General features: G+C 46.4%; 1 protein-coding gene across 2 annotated transcripts; it reads right to left on the bottom strand.

The window, feature by feature from the left end:
* Window positions 1–2,174: 2,174 nt before the first annotated feature.
* LOC139385496 (A-kinase anchor protein 1, mitochondrial-like) lies at window positions 2,175–22,395 on the bottom strand. 2 transcript variants are annotated; one of them, XR_011628958.1, is made up of 12 exons: window positions 22,205–22,384; window positions 11,820–13,549; window positions 8,636–8,757; window positions 8,376–8,502; window positions 8,147–8,274; window positions 7,769–7,946; window positions 7,528–7,678; window positions 7,154–7,221; window positions 6,879–6,952; window positions 6,713–6,778; window positions 6,320–6,460; window positions 6,010–6,265 (listed from the first exon to the last, which is right to left on the bottom strand). XR_011628958.1 is itself a non-coding variant. In XM_071130598.1 (11 exons), exons 2-11 carry the CDS (start codon window positions 13,522–13,524, stop codon window positions 6,398–6,400), a joined length of 2,682 nt encoding a protein of 893 aa, XP_070986699.1. In that variant the 5' UTR covers window positions 13,525–13,549; window positions 22,205–22,395; the 3' UTR covers window positions 2,175–6,397. The 2 variants fall into 2 exon arrangements, 1 of the variants encoding a protein (XP_070986699.1); XM_071130598.1 differs by having other exon boundaries at window positions 2,175–6,460; window positions 22,205–22,395.

Genomic DNA, 22,395 nt, shown 5'->3' with positions numbered 1-22,395 from the left:
CACTGCCCTTTCCCACCTGGACAATAGAAACACCTACGTGAGAATGCTTTTCATTAATTATAGCTCAGCGTTCAACACCAGAGTGCCCTCCAAGCTCATCACTAAGTTCAGGACCCTGGGACTGAACACCTCCCTCTGCAACTGGATCTTGGACTTCCTGACGGGCCGCGCCCCAGGTAGCAACCACACATCCGACCCTCAAAACAGGGGTCCCTCAAGGGTGCATGCTTAGTGCCCTCCTGTACTCTATGTTCACCCACAACTAAGTGGATGCGCACAACTCCAAGATCATCATTGAGTTTGCTTACGACACAACGGTGGTTGGCCTGATCACTGACAATGACAAGACAGCCTATAAGGAGGTCAGTGACATGGCAGTGTCATGCCAGGACAACAATCTTTCCCTCAACATCAGCAAGACAAACGAGATGATTGTGGACTCCAGGAAATGGAGGGCCGAGCACACCCCTATCCAAATGCTGTAGTTTATCTTTTTTCTCTCTGCATTGTTCGGAATGATCCGTAAGTAAGCATTTCACTGTTAGTCTACACTGGTTTTTTTACGAAGCATGTGGCAAATAAAACATTTATTTATGAGAAGATGATTTTGCGCATCAGCGTTAAATATGGAAAGAATGAGTTGTTAATAGTTTCCTTGTTTTAGATATCAGTGTGGTTCATCAGAGGGATGTCTATGATAGTGATGACAGGTTTCATATTGACAGGCCACTGTGAAGTGGAGTTATAGTAGTTTAAATGGACACGTAAAATCAGATTAGATTCTTCAATAACTCTGCTTTTCTCAACTAAGTTAAGGCATGTACCCAACGGGCCTACATTAGAGCATATGTGCTATAACTTCTGGTATAACATGGCCATCTTCGAATGCATCAATGTTATTTTCTCAAACTCTTTAGGGACTATTGTGACGAGTCCAAAAAACAAATTTGGAGTGAATTATATTTTTATTCCATGAGAAGATTTATGATAATTTAAGCATTAACATTACATAGTCAAAAAGTTCATTGTTAATAGGTTCTTATTTGTTAATTAAGCTATCAATGCCAAACATAACATCGTTCATTATGGTAATGTATTTGATAACCCTAAAATGTTTCAAGTTGATAGGCCAGTGTGAAATGGATTTACATGGAAATGTAAAATCGGATCTCTTAACCAATCCCTTAGCTTTTCTCAAACGAAGTTAAGAGATGTACCATCAGCCTACATACAGGTGTTATTTGGACATATGGTTCATGAGAATGTTTTTAAAAGATTTTCCAACATTTCTAAGATGGAGGTAAAACTATCCTGATGGACCTTATGGGTCCTTGAAGCAAATTTGTTTAGCATAAGGAAAGACGCCAACATACAGGTAAGTCTCTAGGTCAAACGGGGTGGCGGATATGAGGGTTTAAGTGTGACTGTTTATAATAGTGTTACTCATGTTACTCATGGCCTCTAGCATCGCTGTTAAACCCCTAAAAACAAAATGCATGAGCAAAAAGTCAACATATGAGTAAAATCAAGCTAGTATGAACTTTGTCCTGCAATAAGAGTATCATCCAATGTAACCTCCAAAAGGAATAAGAGCGTTTTTGCAAACAGCAAAAAAATACAAAATGGTATTATAATTTGTCTACATATGTGAAATGGTGCATTTCTATGATCTGTGGTTAAAAAGATATGGTCATTAAAAAAATGACTGACATCACAGGGTAGGATTAACTGATTTTCAAAACCTGCAACAGGTTTCTAGCCAGAGGGAGTGTATTTCTTGCTTCGCACAAATCTCATGGTGTTTGAAAAATCACTGTTTTAACTTTTGATATCGGTTAGAACTTCTGAACGTCATTTTTTCCCATTTATATTTTACATTTTTTAGAAATGCACTATTTTCATATACCTAAACAATGGTATTGTGCTAGAGACAATGGAAATTAAGTTGAAAGGTGATGTAGTTGCCCTTGAACGGTTTGCTATCAAATTGCAATAAAATGCATTTCATAAAGCCCTTTTTATATCAGCAGTTGTCAAAGTGCTATATGCAATTCTGTGCATTTGAGAGTATTGAAGTAACACTACTTGGACATAATGATTAAAATGTACAGCTGATCTTCACCTCCACCTAGAGGGGGAAATGTAAAACAATCATACATTTCATAACAGAACAGTAGCATTTAATAACTTTATTTTATAGATCTGTACAACCAAGAATCAAACATTTGATGAGCCTTGCAAAAACTGACCTGTACATGTTAAATGCTTTGGGCAGGATTGCTTACACTCATTTAAACAATCAAATGATTAGTTATCTAGCTAAGCAACCACTTCAAACCAGCCTTACCGACAGAACAATGAGCGGTTTTGGAAGGGGTGAACCAAAAACACATGTTCCCTTTGTTTCCAGTGTTTTACAAAAGTTCAGTGAAATATCGTATTTACACAGACCTGCACAAGTCAAGAAATAATTCTGGTTTGATCAAGCAAGATAGGAGTTTGAGTGACATGGCAGATAGGTGTCATTTGGATCAATGGAGTAATTAATCTTTGATGATTGTGATATAACCAAGCTGGAATCAAGGAGGAGGACATTGGTTGAAAACAGCTCTTTTAAACATAAAGTTAAGGGACTGAAAAGTTCATACAATATGGCTCCTGCCCCTTGGACTATAACCTGATCTAGCCTTGACAAGTGCCTTGAATTTGTAGTAAGTTAGTAGCTAGATGCCTTACTTGCTATGGTTCCACAAAACATGAACAGTTTTTAAGGTAGGGGAGATACAGTACTTACATTTGACTAACTAATAACTGACATTTAAACACCTTGGAAGTAAGTATTTGTAATGTGGTTTACATGCCAATGCTGTGGTGCAGGAAAACAGTCAAGCGAAACTGTTAGGTAAGATCCATACTCTATCCTGTTCTTAACGTCAACTCTGCCACAACAAGACCAAGCAGAGGGACGGAAGCTGCCTTATTAGCAGAGCAATCAAATTCAAGTGTGTGGTATGATTAGCAGACGGGACACATTCAAAAGCAACGATTTGATTTTTTTTTAAAGCATTGTGAGGCAACGAGCCAGAACAGAGAGCTCCAAATCTAGAAGTACAGTAATCATGTCTCCTACACCTAAAAGCAGATAACCCAGATGGGGTAGAGCGGAAGCTGCAGCCTGGGCTGGCGGTGAGTCCTGCCTCTGTGCCTCAGTAGGGACGACAACACTGATCAGGAAACATGATCAAAAATACATTCAAAAAATGGATTTGGTTCAATAAATGACAATGTAATTAATCCTATGGAAAACCCAACAAGACCAAAGCACAGCTACAGTAGAAATCTTTGAGAAAAGCTACAATGCATTCAGAAAGTATTCAAAGCCATCGACTTTTTCCACATTTTGTAACAGGCTTATTCTAAAATGGATTGAATCGTTTTCCCCCCTCTCAATCTACACACAATACCCCATAATGTCAAAGCAAAAACAAGATTTAGACATTTTTAGCAAATGTATTTAAAAAAAATCAAAAACGTAAATATCTGCGTCGCTGCACAGCTATTTTCATGTCTCTCCAGAGATGTTTGATTGGGTTCAAGTCCGGGCTCTGGCTGGGCCACCCATGGACATTCAGAGACTTGTCCCGAAGCCACTCCTGTATTGTCTTGGCTGTGTGCTTAGGATTGTTGTCCTGTTAGAAGTTGAACCTTCACCCCAGTCTGAGCGCTCTGGAGCAGGTTTTCATCAAGGATCTCTCTGTACTTTGCTCCGTTCATCTTTCCCTTCGATCCTGACTAGTCTCCCAGTCTCTGAAAAACATCCCCACAGCATGATGCTGCCACCACCATGCTTCACCGTAGGGATGGTGCCAGGTTTCCTCCAGACGTGACTCTTGGCTTTCAGGCCAGAGTTCAATCTTGGTTCCATCAGAACTGAGCATCTTGTTTCTCATGGTCAGAGTCCTTTAGGTGCCTTTTGACAAACTTCACATGGGCTGTCATGTGCTTTTTACTGAGGAGTGGCTTCTGTAGGGCCAGTCTACCGTAAAGGCCTGATTGGTGAAGTGCTGCAGAGATGGTTGTCCTTCTGGAAGGTTATCACATCTCCACAGCGGAACTCGAGCTCTGTCAGCGTGACCATTGGGTTCTTGGTCACCTCCTTGACCAAGGGGCCCTTCTCCGATTGCTCAGTTTGGCTAGACAGCCAGCTCTAGGAAGAGTCTTGGTGGTTCCAAACTTCTTCCATTTAAGAATGATGGAGGCCACTGGGTTCTTGGGGACCTTCAATGCTGCAGAAATGTTTTGGTACCCTTCTCCAGATCTGTGCTTCAACACAATCCTGTCTCGGAGCTCTACGGACAATTCCTTGAACCTCATAGCTTTGTTTTTGCTCTGACATGCACTGTCAACCTTATATAGACAGGTTTGTGCCTTTCCAAATCATGTCTAATCAATTGAATTTACCACAGGTGGAGTCATAGCAAAGAGTCTGAATATTTACTTAAAAAAAGTTTGTTTGACATTTTTAATACATTTGCAACAAAAAAAAAGTCATAATGGGTTATTGTGTGAAGATTGATGAGGGAAAAATCTATGTAATACATTTTAGAACAGGGCTGTAACGTAAAAAAAATGTGGAAAAATTCAAGGGGTCTGAATACTTCCCCAATACACTGTCTCTATTACAATAATATCTGCAGTGTGGGAGACTGATTCTCATGGCTCACTTTCTCTGTACTTTCATACACTGCTGAGTGAAGAGGACTGGTACCTTCAAGGACCTCATTTCTCAGGGGGCTCAAGGGGCTAAAAACCCATTCCAGCCCGCTGGGTTGGATCCATTTAACTACTTTTAAGTATGGAAACTGCAACACAAATGTAAATGTGTAATAATGTTTCGGGGTCAGTATGTAGGAGGAAAAACACAGTGAAGACCATTAGAGGGACGCAGACCTAGGTAGGTTAACATGCATATTAGAAGACAGACAGATTTTTTATATGAGCACTGGGCCTATCCCGACTGAGCAGGGCTAAATTACTCCAACTCAAAGCCGTTCTGTAAGAGTTCCAGGTCAGGTATCACAGGCGTGTCTGTGGTCGTAGTGTTTCCACACACACCAATACTACCGCACGGTGGTGTCCACTCTCTTGAAGTCCGTAGACAGCTGCACCAAGAGTTACGCCAGGCCCCTGGAGTCAGTCGAGGGAAAAAGAGTGGAGCTGGTGCACCCGTACCCTTCCACTCAGCCCCCTGTCATGTCCCAGACTCAACAGCTCCAGATAAAAGTAGTGGATCTGAAATGTAGTGGTGGGGGTGCCAGCTGTGATGCCAGTCAGGATGATGGAAAAACGCTGAAGGCAACCTGCGATTGCATGGTGACACCCCGGGCCACATAGATGGAGAGAAAGGAGGGGTCAGCTTGGTCTGCATGCAGGTCAGTTGGAGATCCCAGAAAAGGAAGCGCGTTTTGTTTCTCCATAAGGCCACAGTGTTGTACAGACTGGAGAGGCCAGGGCAGATGAGCAGGCCTTCACACGACTCCCGAGACCCCGGTTCTGCACCTTCTCCCTGTCAGTCACCCAGGTCAGCGACAGGACTCACCCCCACCCCGTCTGGTTCCTTGACTGTGGCGAGCACCAACAAAGCTGAGATCTGTTTTTTTTGGTGTCCACAGACAGTCTTAGTCACAACCGTGAATTCAGACACCATTCTTACCCCCCAGGCCTCTATGTCCACAGCTGTCATGATGGGACCGAACGACAAGACACAGCCACCCAGCACATGAAATGGAGACCGTGGCTACTGCACTACATACAATAATCTAGAAACCTCACATTTAGCCCAATCTTCACAGCCCAATTCCTTCGATGTCACAATATAATTGTAAATATGTAGTTACAGCTGACAGTGAGGTTAGTTCTCCATTGACAGAGTTTTTTCTATTGAGTTTTTACATCCACAGCATGAGAATCCACAGGCAAAGTTGGAGTGAAAAGTCAGATAGGAACAAAAAAAATCAGATCGACCTTTATTTAGTTACAATATAGATTTCTTTTTAAAATGTACAAGTACTTTATTTTCCTTCAAGTTCTTTTGGTGTGTGGGGGAGTAGAGGAGTTGGCTTATTCTAACGAAATACTTCGTTGTCTTTTCAGCATTCAACCATTTTGAATTTATTTTTGAAACGTGGTGTAAAAACCCAACAATCAAAAACAAAACAAACAAAAAGTATTCCCAAATCCAGTGGTTGTGTTCCTCCATCGAAGTGTAATGGGGTGTATCTGGAGGGCTGGTAGGGCCAGACTCCAGAGATTAGATGAGAATAAGGGGTCTAGGAGGGGTGTGGTGGAGCTGAGAAGGGGTTGAGGGGTGGTGGGCGGGGGGGTCAGGCAGCAAGGTTCAAAAGCTGTCAACCCAGGTACCCAATGCTCGCTCTGCCAGTGTGCGGTTCACTGATAGCAGCTGGAGGGAAGCGGAGAGCAAGATGGAGAAAGATAGATTCATCAGATTAGTGTCAAATATCATCATTGATACCGACAGTGTCGTTAGCCAGCCATTGGAATGTTTCTCTGAAATGTCTAGGTTTGTTAAATACAGAAGTATATGAACCATACACCACAAAGACTACTCACGTCACCAAATGTACATTTACACAATTCTATTGTAGTATCTCAAACATGTCCATGACAAATCCCATGATCAATGTGAACGTACCTCTTCTCCAACCATATTCCACATCTGTACCAATGGGAGACCAGTGTTGTTGTCGTAGTTTGTGACCTGGAAGACAGGAAACAGCCGGGTTAGCAACAAATGACCTTCTGTGGAGCGTGCAGTGCCTTCGTTAGCCTCACGGTGCTGGAGGCTGTATTTTTGGTACCTGTGCAAGCAGTGCTACCCCTCTCGTCATCTCCTCCAGCGCAGAGGTGGCCTCTGTTGAAAAGCTCTTCTCTCCTGTGGATGGATGCATATATAGAGGAGTTAACGCAATTGACAACAGTAGATTTGACAACTTCCCACAGACAGGATGACTTTGGAACAGTTTGACATTCAATTGGATTTGTTTCTTGATTTTGGAAATCGTCCTTGAGAATAAGACATCTATCGCAATTGTAAAGTGATACCATGTCAAATAGCTAAATAAAATAACATTACCTAGAAGGGGGGCAATGTTGTCCAGTAATACTTCTGCACCTTGGAACGGTAATGTTACGAAGTCCGACCTGAACATAAGGATTTCACATTAGAGCAGTCAGTGTGCAGAATGGTCCGCCATCTCTGCTTACATAACATTCTGTTCCCTATATGATACACAACTCTTCTTTATGACCAGAGGGGGGCACACAAATACCTAGCAGGACTGTGGTCTATTTTATGTATATTTTTATGTCTATTTAGGAAAGAAATGAAGGAACATTTGATTTAAAATAGCTTTGAAAGTATGGAAAGATGCCATTTCTTCTGAATTTCAGTTCTGAAAACTTTCTCTGAATAGACTTGAAATAAAATTGCGTCTGAGGGGGGCCCACCTTATTTGTCGTAGTGTGTCAATCTTCACTCTATCATAGCCGCCATAGTCCACATATCGGATCTCAACCTCGTTGGTGTCTTTGTAGAAGGAGATGACCTGGGCTCTCCACCAGGATCCCTCTACCGCCGGCGCCGCACAGATCACCCCCACTGAGACAGAGAGAGGGAGAGCATCGAGTCTGGATCACACATCTGGTTCAAAAACATAGTCACACACGTCCCTCCTTGGGGGTCTCTTACCCTCAGCAGGCGAGGGCAGGGTGGGTGTCTCTGGCTGGGAGTAACACAGGAACATCTGCTGGTCCAGGCTGCGCAGGGCGTGGTACGTAGGGTGTGTGTGCTGCTGGACGAAGAGGTGACCCGCCGACACAATGTTCACTACGATCACCTCTACGGTCACACCGCTGGGGAGAAGAAGCTGGGAGGAAACAGAGAAGTTAACAACTTTCAAAGAGGAAGCCATTAGGTTAGACATCTCATTATTTTAGTTAAACCACTTTCTTTGAGTCTTGATATCAACTTGGGGAACCTTAACTGTCGTGCAAATAAAGCATGTTTGAACAGATTTGAGAGACAGGAAGAGAGACACCATCCAGGCTCTCTAGGTACCATCCTTACCCAGGTGGTCATGGGCAGCGAGGGCAGCGTGAGCGGCAGAGGTGGGGGAGCATAGAGGTTGGTCAGGTCCAAATCCTTAAACTTCTTCCCGATCAGGGACAAGGCTTTGTCCACCTGCTGCTGGGAACCTAGAAGGGACACACATTTAAACAAACAGAATTCTACCACCAGTTCACTAGCCGAGTCACTCCTGCTCCTTCTGACAGTACAGCATTATACTAAACCTCACCCTCTATGTGGCAGATCTGGAACTCTTGAGTGTAAGGGAGGGTGGAGATGTAGATCTTCGCACCAGAGCTTTGCTTCAGGAAGCTCACGTATCGCCCCTGTTTCCCAATTAACCGACCCACCAGATGCTGAGAGAGAGAGTGAACAGAGACAGTAGAACACATTACAAGGAGATATTGGGTTAGAATTTGTGATTTTCTATGAAAACTCGTCAATAAATCAAGTCTCGGTGGTGTGTGGGATGGGATGGAGCAGGCTCACCTTTGGCACCTCAATCTCCCAAACGATGAGTTCAGAGCCCAGAGCCATGGCAGGGCTGCCACTGTCCCTAGCTCCCATGGTGCAGCCGCTGTCGACCGAGTCCATGCTGTTCACATCCGAGCCTGGACACACACACAGTTGAGTCAGACAGGTATTTTATTCGCCTCACAATTGCACACCCAGACAAGACAGGTGTCTCTCACATAAACATGTACCATACAAACACACGACTTGCCTGGATAACCTGAAGGTTCAGAGGATCCTCATAAAATACCAAAAACAACTAATAAAGTAAACTTGTGAATGTGTATATGTTTAAGACATTCACCAGATCACCCATACGCCATTGAGCTGCTACTCAAACTAATCACAAACAGTGAATAAGACCACTAACATTCATCTAGTCCACCCATACGTGCACACACCACCATGGCATGTCTGATCACTGCTGCTCTGACAAACCAAAAACACAATGACACTCCAGTTCACCTTCTGTGTGACTGTGACCTCTAATCTTTTCAAGAACACCCAGCTTTAGGTGTGACTCATGTTTGTGACACAGCCACAATCCCTACAGCCCCAGGGTGGTATCTAGTAGAAACACAGCCACAGTCCCTATAGCCCCAGGGTGGTATCTAGTAGAAACATAGCCACAGTCCCTATAGCCCCAGGGTGGTATCTAGTAGAAACACAGCCACAGTCCCTATAGCCCCAGGGCGGTATCTAGTAGAAACGCAGCCACAGGCCCTATAGCCCAGGGCGGTATCTAGTAGAAACGCAGCCACAGTCCCTATAGCCCCAGGGTGGTATCTAGTAGAAACATAGCCACAGTCCCTATAGCCCCAGGGTGGTATCTAGTAGAAACATAGCCACAGTCCCTATAGCCCCAGGGTGGTATCTAGTAGAAACACAGCCACAGTCCCTATAGCCCCAGGGTGGTATCTAGTAGAAACACAGCCACAGTCCCTATAGCCCCAGGGTGGTATCGAGTAGAAACACAGCCACAGTCCCTATAGCCCCAGGGTGGTATCGAGTAGAAACGCAGCCACAGTCCCTATAGCCCCAGGGTGGTATCTAGTAGAAACGCAGCCACAGTCCCTATAGCCCCAGGGTGGTATCTAGTAGAAACGCAGCCACAGTCCCTATAGCCCCAGGGTGGTATCTAGTAGAAACGCAGCCACAGTCCCTATAGCCCCAGGGTGGTATCTAGTAGAAACGCAGCCACAGTCCCTATAGCCCCAGGGTGGTATCTAGTAGAAACGCAGCCACAGTCCCTATAGCCCCAGGGTGGTATCTAGTAGAAACGCAGCCACAGTCCCTATAGCCCCAGGGTGGTATCTAGTAGAAACGCAGCCACAGTCCCTATAGCCCCAGGGTGGTATCTAGTAGAAACACAGCCACAGTCCCTATAGCCCCAGGGTGGTATCTAGTAGAAACACAGCCACAGTCCCTATAGCCCCAGGGGGGTACCTTGTAGAAACACAGCCACAGTCCCTATAGCCCCAGGGTGGTACTAGTAGAAACAGAGCCAAGGTCCCTATAGCCCCAGGGTGGTATCTAGTAGAAACACAGCCACAGTCCCTATAGCCCCAGGGCGGTATCTAGTAGAAACGCAGCCACAGTCCCTATAGCCCCAGGGCGGTATCTAGTAGAAACCCAGCCACAGTCCCTATAGCCCCAGGGCGGTCCCTATAGCCCCAGGGTGGTATCTAGTAGAGGGTGGTATCTAGTAGAAACAACGCAGCCACAGTCCCTATAGCCCCAGGGCGGTATCTAGTAGAAACGCAGCCACAGTCCCTATAGCCCCAGGGCGGTATCTAGTAGAAACGCAGCCACAGTCCCTATAGCCCCAGGGCGGTATCTAGTAGAAACGCAGCCACAGTCCCTATAGCCCCAGGGCCACAGGTATCTAGTAGAAACGCAGCCACAGTCCCTATCCTAGTAGAAACGCTATAGCAGCCACAGTCCCTATAGCCCCAGGGTGGTATCTAGTAGAAACGCAGCCACAGTCCCTATAGCCCCAGGGTGGTATCTAGTAGAAACGCAGCCACAGTCCCTATAGCCCCAGGGTGGTATCTAGTAGAAACACAGCCACAGTCCCTATAGCCCCAGGGTGGTATCTAGTAGAAACACAGCCACAGTCCCTATAGCCCCAGGGTGGTATCTAGTAGAAACACAGCCACAGTCCCTATAGCCCCAGGGTGGTATCTAGTAGAAACACAGCCACAGTCCCTATAGCCCCAGGGTGGTATCTAGTAGAAACACAGCCACAGTCCCTATAGCCCCAGGGTGGTATCTAGTAGAAACACAGCCACAGTCCCTATAGCCCCAGGGTGGTATCTAGTAGAAACACAGCCACAGTCCCTATAGCCCCAGGGTGGTATCTAGTAGAAACACAGCCACAGTCCCTATAGCCCCAGGGTGGTATCTAGTAGAAACACAGCCACAGTCCCTATAGCCCCAGGGTGGTATCTAGTAGAACAGTATCCAAGGACTAACTTCATCCAAAACTATAAGTGGTAACTAGCCAGCATAGTGTTTTGTATTAGCCACCATCACCAGCAAAGAAGATTAAGTTGATAATATTATCCCCGCAATTATAATTATTATTTAAAGCATTTCATAGATTTTCAAAATAGGAGATATGCTGAACTGTGTGCTTTTCGTTGCTGGTGGCAGACTAGCTTGTTTGGCCCACACCGGTCATGTACTCCTCCAGCTACTTTTTGGAGATCACATTAGTTGGAATTGGAAAGCTGCATCACAGAAGAAGAGAGTTAACCCTCCCCTTCACACACTCTTTCCAACTTCTGAATAGAATCATTTTACCAGATCTAAGACCAAAGCCGGTGACATTCCAAATGATTAACACTTAGTTTGTGCTACATTTCTCTCAGCTTTTTAATGTTGGTAGATGTAATCTAATGTTGAACAAAGGACTCTGTGCTGACACAGAAGGCTTCCTCCTTCTTCCCTCAGCTTGCCCCTCTGTCTGGAGAAACGGTAAATAATGATGGAAATCAAAAGGCCTCATTACCACGTAGGGGAGACTACGACAGACAGTCCATGAGCCTCAATCATGCTCTGTCTGGGTATTTGAGCAGCTAAGGGGAGCCATGTGTACATCAGTGCTGGGGTGTGCCATGATCCTGACCTCACTACAGGGTGTGGTGTGTGCTCCTACCTCCAGACTGATCGGTCTCAGTCTCACTCATCCCATGAGAACCGTTCCTCAGGCCCATGCCGTTGAACCTCTTCACTTGGCCAACAGCACCCAGCACATGGCCTGGTAGGGCTGCCATGACCTCTGCCTCGGTCACTACCTCTTCTGGGGCTTGGGGCAGACTACCCTCCCCCTCAGATATCCCTGACACCTGGATCAGATCCTCCTGGTTCTCCCTGCTCTGCTGGTCCTCACTGCTGACCCCATCCTCAGAGTGGCACGTACTACAGGCTGAGTCCTCTGCCACCATCACCCCCCCATCTCCCTTCAGTTTGTCCAGGTTGCTAGGCACGCCCCTCACTTCTTGCCTCCCCTCCTGCGGGGATGCTGTTGCCCAGGAGTTACTCAGTGCGTTCGCTGTCCCCATGTGCTCCCATGCCGGGGTAGGCGGGCAACCATTGGGGATCCCTTCTTTCTGCTGCTCTCTCCACTCTGTCTCAGAGTGGCTTATTGGGGAGGGCCCTTCCTCCATGTTCCTTGTGAGTGGCTCTTGCTCAGAGCATGGCCTCCCATTGGCCAGTGGGGTGCTTCTGAAGCTGTGCTCGGTGGCGGATTGGCCGAGCCAGGTCTCTGGACAGGAGGTAACACTGAGGACCTCCTGGGTGGCTGCAGAGATGACCTCAGTGATCAGACCTGCTGCCAGGTACTCCAGCTCCTCAGTGCTGCCAGGTGCCCCGTTCTCTTGCTGGGGGCCTTGGGCTGGGGAGGCCAGAGTACTGGTGATGACGGCATGGTAGGAGCCCTGCGATGATATGGGGGTCTCTGGGAAGAGGGGTTCATGTATGACTACTTTCAGGGCCCGGGCCGGCATCTCAGCTGAGATGACAGGCGAGGAGGGCAGCTCATCTTTGGTACTGCTGGAGGAGACCGGGAGCGAATCTTTAGCCACTAGCTCCACCAGCAGGTTCTGTGTGAAGGCCACTGCTGCCTCATGGGCTGCTGCCACCTCTCCCTCTGGATCGGGCCTCTCTGCATTCGTCAGGTCTGCTGCTATGGAGGAACTAGTCGTGTCGTGGGCCGTCTGGGAGAGTACAAGTGCTTCTGATGCTGTGGAGATGGCCTCCTTCACTGGAGCAGGGACCTGCTCGGTAACCGTTGATTTCACCGGCACTGTAACCAAGGCAATGGTGGCTGGCGGGCTCTGCACAGTGGCCCAGTGTTCTCCCGGGGGGCCCGAGCTCCCCTCCCTTGTCTGTGTTGGTAAAGGCGAGGCTGCGGGAGAAATGCTCATGGGTGTCTGTCGGCAGTTATCTACACCAGGGTCTGAGACTGCGCTGGCTCTGTCTGGGTGGTGGGAGGCCCTCTCTGTAGGTGAGCAGGAGGTACTCTGTACCTCTACTGCCTCGGCCTTAATGGCCGGGATGTGAATCTGTGCTACGACGTCCTGTTCTGTTGACTGTTGCTCGTTGGCCTTGGATGGTCTCACTCTGCTGCTGGTTGTTGGGGTAATGGCTGTCCTGCAGGGGGACACTGTCCCTTTCTCTACCAGGCCGTTGCTGCCCTCACTGAGAGCCGGGGACATCAGCAGGCCCATGGCCGCTGCCCCCTCTTCACTGTCGCGGTTGGTGATTTGCTCTTTCTTGCGTGAGATGTACCACCACCAGCCTATAAGCGCCAGCACTCCAGGCAGCGTGTACGGGACAATAGACCGGAACCTCAGTGGCATCTCCTCAGGACCCTAGCAACTACACCTGTATGTGGAGGGAGGGATGGAGGGAGGGAGAGAGAAAGGCAGAGGTTAGCTTATTGGAGGGAGATATGTGCATCTTTCAGTTTCACTCATTTTGAGATTGGGACTATAATGTCAAATAGGATATTAAGTTAAGACAAACTGGCTAACATTTTTAATAGCCTAAGGATCTTGTTTGACACGTAGCCCCCCAAAAATAGGCCCTGCGAGTTGCATATCTCTGGGTATTATGATGGTGTAAAGACTATAGCAGGTACACTATAGCACTGTAGTGTGTACATGTGTAATCACACCTACAGCAACTAGAAGGGTGTGCGAGTGGCAAATCGATTCAAAATGGATCAGCCCTGTTCACACAGCTCTGACAATAAGTACGGCACTGGGAGAACATGTGATGATCATAAGGAAACGGTCCTATGATAGCTAAAAATAATGGACCAAAAGGCTAAGGAAATGAATACCTTAGAAACTATCATGGTTGTTAACAGGTGCGCGCAGAGCTTGAAAGAAACGACAGTAATGAAACCTGATGAGGCGTTACTCCTGAGAATAGGCCTAGACTAACAAATGACTTACAGTGAAGTAGTGAAGTCATTCATGCAAATATCTCACACACCACACCCACTTGATGAGCTACACAACGCTTTCAGATACACTGACACAGAACTTTTGTCAACAGCTCCTGGTGAACAAAGTCGCAGCGGCCTGAACATAATATACTCCTTTTGACTGTTGACATGAATGAACATACACATGCCTGTAAAAGCCCGATACCGGACATTGGTCACGCCACGGTTTTCTATTGCCTCATTGAGAAACGTTCAAACACAGAGACATTCCCATTCCTGTGGCTTGAAGTAATATTTGTTTCTACTTCTGAACTAAACCAAGCTGCAACGAAAATACCTAGTTCCTAGCAGGAGAAGCAGCCGTGCCACCATCAGGGCTAATGTTTAACCTCCCTGTACCTACTGGGCATGCCCAGATGCTCCACTGCTGATAGGTCGAAGCACTCAATGTTAAAAAAGGAAGTCCGTGCATGCCTTTCCTTAACAGACCCAGACTGGAGAAGGAATGCATCACAGGGGTGACTCCCTCGGCTGCCCCCCCCCCCCTCTTCTTCCTTCTCCCAGCCTACTAGGGTGTGTGACGGCTGGGCTTCCACTGCCCCTTAGCAAGCACCAACACACACAGCAGGCACATACACAGGAGCCAGGTCAACATGAACCTGGACTTTAAACTCTATGGCCCAGAAGGTGCAGAACACACTGTGAACCTGGAACTGACAGAACCAGTGTCAGTCTGACCTTTCATGTACCCTGTACAGGTAGGGTACATCAAAGGTCATATTCACAGAGCGGCTGTATGCGAGGAGAATCTATTCACTGCAGTTAACCATAGTTCAGTTCCTTCATACCCCACAACTGAGGAGGACTTTACTTTCCAATGAGCAGAAACTTGTCCCATTGATATTAGCCATTTGCTTAGACAATGAGGACCTTCCAGGCCCATTTGTATGAGTCCATTACATATTTAACCTGTTCAAGGGACAACAGCACACAGCAGAGGGCAGCAGAAGCAACACACTAATGACTTCCTAGAAACTTCCACACCTGACCATACGGAAGGCGTGAGAACCTCAACAAGCCTCTTGTTTTACAGAGCTTATGCACCTATAAGAGGCTCTGAGATGAATGACATGGGATTAGGAGAGGTGAATTGTGGGCTGCCCTAACACTGACCCAAGTGAAGGTATTGATGTGCAGGGGAAAAACAGGTAGGCTTCAAATGCCTCCAGATAAACCAAGACTGGGTCATTTTCAGTAGGGTAGAGTTCAAAAACAAGGGTTTCTTATTCCCAAGTTCACCAATGAAGCGTTTACACAGGCAGTCCATTTCTAATCATTTCCCCACTAATAGGTATTTTGACCAATCTCACAGGATATTTTTCAGATCTGATCAGTCAAAAGACCAATTAGTGGGACAACTTTTTTGGGCTGCCTGTGTCAATGCAGCCTTAGCACCTTCACATTTCAAAACCTGTTCTCCCTATTCGCTATGAGCCAGTAGTTTATCAAAACAGAGCATCAGTGGCATGTTCCGCAGTGAATGGCAAAGTGCATGGACCTGGTTAGTAAATTATACATCACTTGCTGTCCATTTCAGGTGTCCATACGCAAATTACATTATGTAGCCTTATCTTATATCATTAGCATATATCCAAACTATTGTAGTATGCTCCTTTGGCTAACTAAAAACCTTGTGTAGGCTGAAAAACAGTGCCATCATCAGTCCTCTTTCACCTTTGTAACAAATGTATGCATTCTAAAAACCTTATACAACATCTAAACCAGCAGACTGGAGAAGGGATATAGTAGGGCAGTGATGTGCAGTAGCAGACTGGAGACGGGATATAGTAGGGCAGTGATGTGCAGTAGCAGACTGGAGAAGGGATATAGTAGGGCTGTGATGTGCAGTAGCAGACTGGAGAAGGGATATAGTAGGGCAGTGATGTGCAGTAGCAGACTGGAGAATGGATATAGTAGGGCAGTGATGTGCAGTAGCAGACTGGAGAAGGGATATAGTAGGGCAGTGATGTGCAGTAGCAGACTGGAGAAGGGATATAGTAGGGCAGTGATGTGCAGTAGCAGACTGGAGAAGGGATATAGTAGGGCAGTGATGTGCAGTAGCAGGCTGGAGAAGGGATATAGTAGGGCAGTGATGTGCAGTAGCAGACTGGAGAAGGGATATAGTAGGGCAGTGATGTGCAGTAGCAGACTGGAGACGGGATATAGTAGGGCAGTGATGTGCAGTAGCAGACTGGAGACGGGATATAGTAGGGCAGTGATGTGCAGTAGCAGACTGGAGAAGGGATATAGTAGGGCAGTGATGTGCAATAGCAGACAGGATATAGTAGGGCAGTGATGTGCAGTAGCAGACTGGAGACGGGATATAGTAGGGCAGTGTTGTGCAGTAGCAGACTGGAGAAGGGATATAGTAGGGCAGTGATGTGCAGTAGCAGACAGGATATAGTAGGGCAGTGATGTGCAGTAGCAGACTGGAGACGGGATATAGTAGGGCAGTGATGTGCAGTAGCAGACTGGAGACGGGATATAGTAGGGCAGTGATGTGCAGTAGCAGACTGGAGACGGGATATAGTAGGGCAGTGATGTGCAGTAGCAGACTGGAGACGGGATATAGTAGGGCAGTGATGTGCAGTAGCAGACTGGAGAAGGGATATAGTAGGGCAGTGATGTGCAGTAGCAGACTGGATATAGTAGGGCAGTGATGTGCAGTAGCAGACTGGAGACGGGATATAGTAGGGCAGTGATGTGCAGTAGCAGACTGGAGACGGGATATAGTAGGGCAGTGATGTGCAGTAGCAGACTGGAGACAGACTGGAGACGGGATATAGTAGGGCAGTGATGTGCAGTAGCAGACTGGAGACGGGATATAGTAGGGCAGTGATGTGCAGTAGCAGACAGACTGGATATAGTAGGGCAGTGATGTGCAGTAGCAGACTGGAGAAGGGATATAGTAGGGCAGTGATGTGCAGTAGCAGCCGGGATATAGTAGGGCAGTGATGTGCAGTAGCAGCAGAGGGCAGTGATGTGAGAGCAGGGATATAGTAGGGCAGTGATGTGCAGTAGCAGACTGGAGAAGGGATATAGTAGGGCAGTGATGTGCAGTAGCAGACTGGAGAAGGGATATAGTAGGGCAGTGATGTGCAGTAGCAGACTGGAGAAGTAGGGATATAGTAGGGCAGTGATGTGCAGCAGATAGTAGGGCAGTGATGTGCAGTAGCAGACTGGAGAAGGGATATAGAGGGCAGTGATGTGCAGTAGCAGACTGGAGAAGGGATATAGTAGGGCAGTGATGTGCAGTAGCAGACTGGAGAAGGGATATAGTAGGGCAGTGATGTGCAGTAGCAGACTGGAGAAGGGATATAGTAGGGCAGTGATGTGCAGTAGCAGACTGGAGAAGGGATATAGTAGGGCAGTGATGTGCAGTAGCAGACTGGAGACGGGATATAGTAGGGCAGTGATGTGCAGTAGCAGACTGGAGACGGGATATAGTAGGGCAGTGATGTGCAGTAGCAGACTGGAGAAGGGATATAGTAGGGCAGTAATGTGCAGTAGCAGACTGGAGACGGGATATAGTAGGGCAGTGATGTGCAGTAGCAGACTGGAGACGGGATATAGTAGGGCAGTGATGTGCAGTGATGTGCAGTAGACTGGAGAAGGGATATAGTAGGGCAGTGATGTGCAGTAGCAGACTGGAGAAGGGATATAGTAGGGCAGTGATGTGCAGTAGCAGATAGATATAGTAGGGCAGTGATGTGCAGTAGCAGACTGGAGAAGGGATATAGTAGGGCAGTGATGTGCAGTAGCAGACTGGAGAAGGGATATAGTAGGGCAGTGATGTGCAGTAGCAGACTGGAGAAGGGATATAGTAGGGCAGTGATGTGCAGTAGCAGACTGGAGAAGGGATATAGTAGGGCAGTGATGTGCAGTAGCAGACTGGAGAAGGGATATAGTAGGGCAGTGATGTGCAGTAGCAGACTGGAGAAGGGATATAGTAGGGCAGTGATGTGCAGTAGCAGACTGGAGAAGGGATATAGTAGGGCAGTGATGTGCAGTAGCAGGACTGGAGAAGGGATATAGTAGGGCAGTGATGTGCAGTAGCAGACTGGAGAAGGGATATAGTAGGGCAGTGATGTGCAGTAGCAGACTGGAGACGGGATATAGTAGGGCAGTGATGTGCAGTAGCAGACTGGAGACGGGATATAGTAGGGCAGTGATGTGCAGTAGCAGACTGGAGAAGGGATATAGTAGGGCAGTGATGTGCAATAGCAGACAGGATATAGTAGGGCAGTGATGTGCAGTAGCAGACTGGAGAAGGGATATAGTAGGGCAGTGATGTGCAGTAGCAGACAGGAGACGGGATATAGTAGGGCAGTGTTGTGCAGTAGCAGACTGGAGAAGGGATATAGTAGGGCAGTGATGTGCAGTAGCAGACAGGATATAGTAGGGCAGTGATGTGCAGTAGCAGACGGGATATAGTAGGGCAGTGATGTGCAGTAGCTGACTGGAGACGGGATATAGTAGTGCTGTGATGTGCAGTAGCAGACGGGATATAGTAGGGCAGTGATGTGCAGTAGCAGACTGGAGACGGGATATAGTAGGGCAGTGATGTGCAGTAGCAGACTGGAGACGGGATATAGTAGGGCAGTGATGTGCAGTAGCAGACTGGAGAAGGGATATAGTAGGGCAGTGATGTGCAGTAGCAGACTGGAGAAGGGATACAGTAGGGCAGTGATGTGCAGTAGCAGGCTGGATATAGTAGGGCAGTGATGTGCAGTAGCAGACTGGATATAGTAGGGCAGTGATGTGCAGTAGCAGACTGGAGACGGGATATAGTAGGGCAGTGATGTGCAGTTGCAGACTGGAGAAGGGATATAGTAGGGCAGCGATGTGCAGTAGCAGACTGGAGAAGGGATATAGTAGGGCAGTGATGTGCAGTAGCAGACTGGAGAAGGGATATAGTAGGGATATGTGCAGTGATGTGGGGGGAAGGAGTCACTGGGACTTCATGAAGGACAGGGATTAGAACGGGGTCAATCAGATATCATTAGTCACACAGGGTAAGACTGGCAGGACCACCCCCTCCCTGTCCCAGAGCAGCCCCCACCACCACTATGACACCACCTGGCCCAGTTGTGGCTTCTTAAGCATCCCTATATAACCAGCTAACCATAACATCTGCCCCCAGGGTAGACAAAAACAAACATGCCCCCGTCATATATCCAGGCTGTAACACAACCGGGCGTGATTGGGAGTCCCATAGGGCCAAGCACAATTGGCCCAGCACTGTCTGGGTTTGGCCGGTGAAGGCAGTCATAGTCAATAAGAATTAGTTCTTAATTGACTTGCCTAGTTAAATAAAAGATTACATTTAAAAATGTAAAAACAATGTGGCCTGCAGAGCACAACAGTTCTCTCAATAAAACTGGGTAGAAAAGCAGAAGAGTAAAGCTTTAGGAGTTTCACATTGATATGTACAGGATTTTCTGATCAAATGTTGGATGGAAGGTCTAATATCATAGAAATTAATGAACAGTGGCATTATATGATATGATATATATATGATATATTAAGATGCATTTTAAGAATATTGTGCTGGAAAATGTTATTTAACTGAATAGATTGCAAGTTGCAAGACTCTTCATCACAACACCAACAGAGTTTATAACTTGAGCAACCATCAGATTGATAATGCAGAGCAGAGGAGCCCTATCCCTGGCAGTTGTGCATTTGAGGCTAGCCCCACACTAGGTTCCCTGTTCCTGCCTTGTCAAAACAATGTCTGGATGTATAATGACATTCAATGATTGCCCTCATCCTGAATAGCCAATTTAGTCAGCACCACTTAACTTAAAATGTACTGATTAATAACCATGACAACTTTCTTCGTCTAATACTAACCAGCAACATGGTGGAAGATATCCAACGTGAATGAAACAGTAAACAAGGCTACGTCAGTTTTGCCAAGGCCAAATAGGGGCATCTTGCAGAGTAAGGCTTTAGTAGAATACACACACCACACTATAACATCCTACAGTGTTGGATTGGCAACGTGCTGGAACTAGTATCACTTTATATGCTGGACCTCAAGGCTGGTTCATTATAGATTCCTCTAGTTCTGCAGACTAGTTTAACAAGCGAGACCCTACGTGAAGGTCCATGACACCTTACTAGCTAAAGACGCGCCACAGACTAACTAATTTATCACCTGATTTACTTCAACAGGTATCCTCATGACATGGCACTAGACGGTGGGCCTTTCCTCTTTAGTTGTCTATTGATCCTCTATAGTTCGTACAAGCAAGCTGGATGCTGATGACAGAGTGCACCCATCAGAGCAACTCCTTCAAGTTTGCAGTGTGTCTAAAAAAAATACATATACTATTTTGCTCAAAACATATTTTGGGGTACCATTATGCGTGTACATTACTGTATCTATACTGGATATTGTTTTTCAAAAGGCAAAGTTCAAAAGTCGCTAGTGTGCGTTAAAAAAAGCCCGTGTGTCATGAGTCGTTCTGACATTCACCTTCGACAAGGTTAGAATAAACAACGCCCACTACACAAAGTTAGTCCAGTCGCATAACAAAAGGATGTGGTTACTATCTTTCTCTGCGCACACTCGCCATGTGTGCGTGTTTCACTCCACCGCCTGCCTAGGCATGCCTACTTACTGGAGACTCGAAACAAATCAAGCTGCGCTGCTGTACGACCTTGGATGTAGATAAGGGAAGGGTCACTCGGTATTTGCTTTACATGTTACAAACCATACAATGCGCTGCGCACGAGCAGTTTATTACACAGCGATGCTGCATTGGGAATACGAGGCAACCTTGTAAAATACCTACGATTATAATGCTTCTCCCCCAGTCGAGAGCTTTCTAGTCCTCAACTGTAAGCAATCCTACGAGGAGAATTAATCCCATAGCAGTGTACACAAATGTGATGGCGAATATTTACATTAGTTTCATTGTACACTGACTGCGTCCTATAAAACCGGGCCTCAATTAACGTTTCAGGGAATATTTGATGGTTGATTGAGCAGGCAATATTTGGGTCGACGTTAATGGGGCTTCAGAAATAGCCTATGCACCGCTACTTGACAACCTATAGCAAACACTTGTCATTCCAGAGCAGAGACTGGAAAAGTTGAGGCTCCCAGTGCTTGTGCAATAGCTGCATAAGGGCAGAGTGTTTGGGCTAGGTAATTTGCTAGCTATGACCTACACTGAGTGTAATAAAAGCATGGTAGGCCGCAACGCATGACGATTTGCAATGTATGAAGTTTACCGGGTTGCCCAACACTATTGTAATAAACACCAATTAAAACGAGTTAAATCACAATGACTTTAAATGATTTAACCAAACACGATATATTCAAGATCTTGGCGAAACCGTGCATTTATGTGCCTAATTAATTGAAGCATTAGGCTACGGTTAGCCATTTTCGTTGAGTCTGAACTCTTGACACTTCATTCACAATGTTACTGCGAGGCACGCGGCAAACTGTTCCGCTACAGTAACATTTAAATTGTGTCCTGGCAGTCGAGAGAGTAGATCGTGACCAAACGTCGCATATATTGTGCATTATGATATTGTGGTAGTCATGAAGGCTAGCCTGGCAATGCTAGGCTAACTCTGCAGCGTGGGCCTCGAAACCTTCACGTTAGCTTGCTAGCTGGACATCGTGGATAACCAACTTGATTGCTAGCAATTAACATGATCCGTCCAAGCAAACTCATGGACACAAAATTGTGATTTATATGTTGAGTCCATTGTCATTTTAGGACGCCGAGTAAACTACATAGTTAGATGTCTACGTGAAACATGTATTCAATGACAAGGGCTTCAGCCGCTGCACATTTCTAGAATGACGATACATTTGTAACCAATTTAGCGAAACGACTGTTCCATTTATTTGAATGAAACTTTGTAGTGCAAAATTGTAGCCAACTGGCGAAACAACTCGAGCTTGTTACATTGATGCAACTAGCCAAGCTACATATCAAACTGACATTTTCTGTGGGTCTCTGGCTGTCAATTTTACATTAGCAGCCCTGGACAATACTTACAGTATACAAGCGTCCTCCGCGCCGCCACGGTGAATTAAAGTAGTGATATAAAACGTACGTATTCCGGGCCCGACTAAATCCCAACGTGTGCCCCCCCTACACTGTCTCTTTCTCTATCCTCCCCACGTGTTGACCATCCAAGCACTAAACTCTAAAAACAGACCTAACAGCTGATCAAACCTCGCGATAAT

Source organism: Oncorhynchus clarkii, chromosome 27 (assembly GCF_045791955.1).
Source record: "Oncorhynchus clarkii lewisi isolate Uvic-CL-2024 chromosome 27, UVic_Ocla_1.0, whole genome shotgun sequence".
NCBI classification, from domain to species: domain Eukaryota; kingdom Metazoa; phylum Chordata; class Actinopteri; order Salmoniformes; family Salmonidae; genus Oncorhynchus; species Oncorhynchus clarkii.
This window is presented reverse-complemented; position numbering and strand designations above follow the sequence as displayed.

Bases quoted from the DNA above. Each gene is read 5' to 3' on its own strand.
- LOC139385496 (XM_071130598.1), bottom strand. From the start codon at position 13,524: ATGCCACTGAGGTTCCGGTCTATTGTCCCGTACACGCTGCCTGGAGTG. The intron at 8,758-11,819 runs GTAGGAGCACAC...GTGTGTGTCCAG, and splicing joins TGAGACCGATCAGTCTGGAG to GCTCGGATGTGAACAGCATG. The intron at 7,679-7,768 runs GTAAGAGACCCC...TCTCTGTCTCAG, and splicing joins CCTGCCCTCGCCTGCTGAGG to TGGGGGTGATCTGTGCGGCG.